This window comes from Dipodomys ordii, unplaced genomic scaffold (genome assembly GCF_000151885.1).
Source record: "Dipodomys ordii isolate 6190 unplaced genomic scaffold, Dord_2.0 Scaffold66, whole genome shotgun sequence".
Taxonomy (NCBI): domain Eukaryota; kingdom Metazoa; phylum Chordata; class Mammalia; order Rodentia; family Heteromyidae; genus Dipodomys; species Dipodomys ordii.
Genome location: NW_012267282.1, coordinates 2,657,817 through 2,663,844, shown reverse-complemented (window position 1 = coordinate 2,663,844; position 6,028 = coordinate 2,657,817). Strand labels below are relative to the sequence as shown.

Genomic DNA, 6,028 nt, shown 5'->3' with positions numbered 1-6,028 from the left:
GGCCTGAGGTGGGCGGGGTCGGCTCAGAGTGCGGGGCGCGTGGAGCGAGGGAGGGGCGGGGCTCGGGGGCGGGGCCTCGGCGGGCGAGATCGGCTCAGAGTGCAGGTCGCGGGGACGGGGCAGGGCGGGGCCATGATGGGCGTGGCCAGGGGCGTGGCCAGTGTAAGGCGCAGACCGCGTGGAGGGGGCGCCGAGAGTAGGAAGGGAGGTGGGAGGGGTAGGGGGCCCCGTGTGGGCGTGGTCTCTGTGGGAGCGGTGCTGCGTGGGCGGGGCCTTGTAGGGGCGTGGCCTGCGGCTCGGCCGCCCATCCTGGGGCTGAGCCCGGGGTGTCGGTCTTGGGGCGCTCCTGGCACCCCTCCTCCCCTTCTCTGCCGCCCGCCCCCACCCTCATCACCGTCGCTCCCCGTGTGCAGGAGCCCAGCACCTCACCCTCAGGGCGCCAACCCCTTGGTCTCCTCCGACCCCCACCCTCACCCCCTTCATCCCAGCCAGCGCCAGTGGGCGGCTCGGCCCCCGGGCCTTAGCACAAGCTGCGGACGCCCAGCTTTATCAGAGGCCTTCCCCAGCCCCCGTTATCTCCTCGCACCAGCTTCCCGGCTACAAAACTACCCATGTGGCCGCCAGGATGCCCGCCGCGGGGCGCGTCCCTCCCACCCCTGCTCTGGGCAGCTGTCAGTGCAGGCTGAAGGCTCCAGTTCATAAACGAGGAAACTGAGGCACGAGGTGGGTAGCTTAGCTGGGACTTGAACTCAGGCCCGGGCGCTGTCCCTGAGCTGCTTTTGCTCAAGGCTAGCACTCTACCATTGAGCCACAGCGCCACCTCCAGCTTTTTCTGAGTGGGTCACTGGACATGAGAGTTTCACTGGCGGGGCGCCGTGGGACTCTTATCTCCAATAGACCTCTAGAAAATCGGAAGTGGCGCTGTGGCCCAAGTGGTAGAGCGCCAGCCTTGAGCTGAAGAGCTGAGGGACAGGGCCCAGGCCCAGAGTTCAAGCCCCATGACCGACTTCCTGCCCGGGCTGGCTTTGAACCACGATCCTCAGATCTCAGTCTCCTGAGTTGACAGGCATGAGCCACCAGCGCCCGGCAGCACCTGGATTTTTTTCTTCTTTTGTTTTTTTTTGTTGGTCGTGGGGCCTGAACTCTGGCCTGGGCGCTGACCCTCAGCTCTTCAGCTCAAGGCTAGCACTCTACCACTTGAGCCACAGCGCCACTTCCCACTTTTTCTAGGAATCGAACCCAGGGCCTCATGCATGCAAGGTAAGCACTCTTCCACTGAGCCACCTTCCCAGCTCTGGATTTTTTTTTTTTGCACCAGTCCTGGGACTTGAACTCAGGACCTGGGCTCTGTCTTTGAGGTTTCTTTCTTTTTTTTTTTTTTTTTTGGGTCCGGTTGTGGGGCCTGAACTCTGGGCCTGGGCGCTGTCCCTCAGCTCTTCAGCTCAAGGCTAGCGCTCTACCTCTTGAGCCACAGCGCCACTTCCAGCTCTTTTCTTTTTTTTGCTTATGTGGTGCTGAGGAATTGAACCCAGGGCCTCATGCATGCAAGGCAAGCACTCTACCACTGAGCCACCTTCCAGCCCCTCCTTGAGGTTTCTTTTGCTCAAGGCTGGTGCTCTACCATTGGAGCCCCAGCACCACTTCTGGCTTTTTCTGTGTATGTGGTACTGGGGAATGGAACCCAGGGCTTCATGCATGCTAGGTAAGCACTGTACCACTAAACCACACTCCCAGCCCAAGCACCTGGCTTTCTGAAGAGAGAAGCTGGCTTTTCTTGGCCCGCCAGTGCCTCCCAGGCTGGGACCAGGCAGTCCTCAGGAAGTGCTTTAAGCAAAAGGTCCTGTCCCCAGGGCAATGTCTAACTCATGTAAAGTTCCTTGAATTCCTGAAGAGCCTCGCGCCTGCAGCTAGTGGAGTTGTTGTGTCCCTTACCGTGTTCTAGTCCTGCAGCCAGTTAGCTTAAAACCCTGAAACACACACACACACGCGCACACACAGGCACACACACACACACACAGGCACGCACGCCCCATGACAGCCGTTCTCACCTGACCCCCACCACTCAGACTCCTCTGCGTCACCAAACCTCCAAGGTCCCGGCGTGCGTGTGGCTTACCCACCAGCCCAAGGCTGCCCGGTGACGCCGCACTGCCCTGGGGCTGAGGGAGAAGGGCAGGGATGAAAGGACAGCACACACATGACCAGCCCCGGCCTTGCTGCCGGTGTCCCTGTGTGGGAGGCCCCTCGAGAGCAAGGACGCCGGCCGGCATGCCGCCAGCTGGGAAGCCAGCAAGGAGCCAGAGAGATCGGAGCTGTGAGGAACCGGGGCTGGGTCCCCCATGAGACCACCGCGGGTTCTCCCCACAGAGCCCCCAGGACCAGGCACGAGAAACGCCTCTAACCCTCATCCCCGCCTCAGGGCCTTAGCACTTCCCACCCTCTGCCAGAGCCCTGTCTCTCTGAAAGCCTGGGGTGCCTCCCCACAGCCTTGGGGCACACTCTGAAAGTGACAAGCCAGCCCGCGGCCTCCAGGTCCCCTGCCGCCCCACCCTGGCGCTGCACAGCTTCCTGCCAGCCCAGTGCCAGGGCTGGGCTGTCTGGGCATCACTGAGTCCCAGGACCATGCCAGGCCCCAGCCCCAGCCCCAGCCCCAGCCCTGGGCCTGGCCAGCACCCCCTCCACAGCCTGGGCCTGCTGCCTGCCCGGGCCCACGGCTCCCAGCTCACTCAGCCCCTCACTAACTTGGGATCTCAACAAGACAGTTTCAAGGACAATTGTCCGCCCCAGGTGTCCACAGAGCAGGACCAGGCCTCACAGACGCCAACAGGCCTCACACACACTGGTGAGGCATCTGCACCTGCGCAATTGAGCCGGTGCTATGCAGCATTCCCCAAATGGCTGTTACCCAGGGCTGGGAAGGTGGTCAGCGGCAGAGCACCTGCCTCCCATGCATGAGACCCTGGGTTCCATTCCTCAGCAACACAGACACAGCAAAAGCCAGAAGTGGCGCTGTGGCTCAAATGGTAGAGTGCTGGCCTTGAGCAAAAACAGCTCAGGGACAGTGCCCAGGCCCTCAGTTCAACTCCCAGGACTGGCAAAAAAAAAAAAAAGCCCGGCATTCAGAGCCTGCGTCCATCGGCTCCCAGGATCGGGTTCGGGAATCAGGAACCCTTTATTATTGTAGTCTACGCTGGGTTTGGGGGTTTTCAGGCTTTGCTCCTGAACCCCACAGGCCCGTTCCCCATCCCCAAACCGGGATCTCGCACACACCGGCTGTCCACACGCGAGCCGAGCGGTCCGACCCCGGCCAAACCAAACAGCCCGATGCACGGCGAGGCCTGGCCCTTCGGCTGCTTTTCCTTACCGGGGCGTCCCCTTCCAGCCACAGTGCCACAGCTCATGGGTGCGCCTCTGCATCCAGCACCCCCTCCCCCAAACTCCACTCCAGCCAGGTACCCCGACCTCACCCCACAATCCTGGCTCCTCAAGTCCGCCGTCAGAGGACAGCTGCTCACTACCGCCCAGCCCAGGGCAGAAAAGTCTGTGACACTCTCATCTCCAGTCGACCACGGGGAAAAAAAGAAAGCCCAAGGCAGAGCTGTGGCTGAAGAGGTAAAGCAAAGCGGAATAACGCAAGTCCCTGAGTTCAAGCCCTTGTGCCGGAAATAAATAAATGGATGAGCAAACAAGAACTCCAGGCCAAGTTGAGCTGCCAGCCACCCCCCACGGCAGGGGCACCAGACCCTGGCAGAGCTGGGCTCCCCCAAATCCCCCACCCTGCTCAGCAGGATGAGCCCGCACATGGAGCAGTGGGTGCCACTGGCAGTCCTGACAGTGGCAGGGTGAGTTAGCCACCCAGCAACCACACAGAGCTGTCAGTAATGAGCCTGAGGAAAACGCTCCCAGGCCTGTTAACTTCCCAGTGCAGCCCTCCACTGCCTGGGCATCAACTTAGACCCTTCAGCACCCCTGCCTGATTCCCTCTCCTGCTTCTGGCAGATCTTCTGACATATTCCACTTGTGCCCACCTCAGGGCCTTGGCACATGCCATGTGCTTCCTCCCTTTGAACACCCCTCTTGTGGCAAGGTCTCCAGTTTCCATGGCAACCCTTCAGCGCTCTCTGGAGAGCGGTCAGGTGAAATGGGGCTCAGTGTCTTCCCATCACAGCATTGTTGTCCAATCCTGTTTACCGGCTCACCTGTGCTTAGGAATGCAGAAGACTCTAAGGGGAGAAGGGGAGGAGGGAGAGCTGGGCACTTTCTGAGCAGGTTCTATCCACCACAGTGTCAGATGGCCCAGGGCCCTCCGCCTGGGCCGGGGGACCGGGCCGTGTTTGCTCTGGGGTCCTGGGAGCCACCTGTCCTCCCGGGGAGGTCAGTCCCTTCCTCTGCAGGGATTCTGAGGGCAGCAGTGTGAGGCCACGTGAGATCGCAACGTAAGTCAGCTGTTCCCACTCAGAACTTGGGGTGAGCCCCGGGTTCCCCAAAGCCTCCAGGGGGGCCCCGCTCCCTGCCAGGCTGGGCCAGGCCATCTCTCCCACCCTGCCAGCCAGGCCGTGGAGCTCTGGAGCCCACCACAGCCCCGCTCCACCCCCTGCCCCAGGCCCCGGCACCTAGAACTCGGCTCTCAGGTGTCACCTTTGAGCACGAATTGGTTCCCAGGGAGTGAGAGCCTGGGGTCCTTCTCCCGCCTCCCTCCCGGCTGCCCAGCAGGGAGATTTCAACCACCTGTCTGTCCAGTGCCCACATCTGCAGTCAGATTCCACCACCCGATCTGCACCCTCACCCCAGAGACAAAGCAGGCATGAAGTTCCCTCCTTCCCCATGCTCGGATTTCCCTGGTGCCAGGTCTCCTGTCCTGCCACTTTTCATCCACACACACACACAAGCATACATGCATACGCACACACGCACACACCCACCCTGCCCCAGCCACCTGTGCCCATGACATCATCTGGAAATGGGGTCCTCAGAGGGGGCTAAGTTAAGTCTAGGGGAGGGGAGCAAGGCGAACCCCAACCTCCCATGGAAGAAGGGGTGTCATGTCCACGAGACAGGCCAGGGTCATGGTGTGGCAGCCCAGGATCGGCAAGGTCGCCCACAGCCCCGCCTGGGGGAGGCAGAAGGCCTGGTCCTCAGCGGCCGCAGCCTGCCCCACCCATGGAGGAGGCCACTATCTGCACCCCCATGGCAGGCCTGCCTAGCTGTGGTTCTCCCCTCAGGTGGCCCTGTCCCCCTGCCCCAGCGCCGGACAGTCCCGCACTTCCAGCAAGTTCCCCAGGACACACGGGCTGCTGGGTAGACAGCACATTTGGGAAGCACGGCCAGCTCTCACTCACTTTCCTGCCCGGGCTGGCTTTGAACCACGATCCTCAGCTCTCAGCCTCCTGAGAAGCTGGGATGACAGGCGTGAGGCATGGGTGCCCCGCTAATAAAGATGTTTTCTTTGTGGACTTAGCTCCTAGATGGTAGCAGAAAGCAGGATACCCCCAAATGGCAGCAGAGTTCCTCCTCAGCTAACAATCCAGGGGTGGTGATAGTCTAGGAAGGCAGGAGATTGCGCCCCATGGAGGCACGGGAATCTGGCCTGCTGCAGTCCCACGGCTCCTTTGTCTGCCACTCCCACAGAGGAGGAGGCCACCGGCCTCATTTGGAGCCTCCAGCTGCAGAGCCCCAGCGGGCAGCCATGCCCTCCCCGGAGGCCTTAGGTCTGAAACTCAATGGCCAGGGGTGTGGCGGCTGGGGCACAGTCTCCTCCCTCCAGCTCTTCACCAGTCCCCGGGTTTCAGAACGAAGAGCCCTGTGGCAGGGCTTCTTCCTGTTGGCCCGTGTCAAGTTCCATGTGTCTTCTGAGAAATAAAGAACTGAAATCAGAGTTTTGCTTGGCCAGTTCCTGTTAGAGCTCTCTGACTTCCACACATCAACAACTCATGACCTGGGTTCAGTGCCTGCTTTCTTCCTCAGGGAAGAGAGACATGGCGGCATCCAGCCCAACCCTGCCAACATGGAAACAGCAACAGCACACAGC

At 61.2% G+C, this 6,028-nt stretch overlaps 1 protein-coding gene across 3 annotated transcripts in view; it reads right to left on the bottom strand.

Moving 5' to 3' along the window:
• The window catches only part of Scarb1 (scavenger receptor class B, member 1), a 42,215-nt gene extending 37,979 nt beyond the window's left edge, over positions 1-4,236 (bottom strand). For 2 of the 3 annotated variants that reach the window (XM_013023191.1, XM_013023190.1), the window contains exon 1: positions 4,029-4,236. In XM_013023191.1, the coding sequence (XP_012878645.1) occupies positions 4,029-4,046 (18 nt within the window). In that variant the 5' untranslated portion in view covers positions 4,047-4,236. Of the gene's footprint in view, positions 1-3,467; positions 3,539-4,028 lie in introns of those variants that run through there. The other variant, XM_013023192.1, reaches the window with a different exon arrangement.
• Between the last annotated feature and the right edge of the window lie 1,792 nt (positions 4,237-6,028).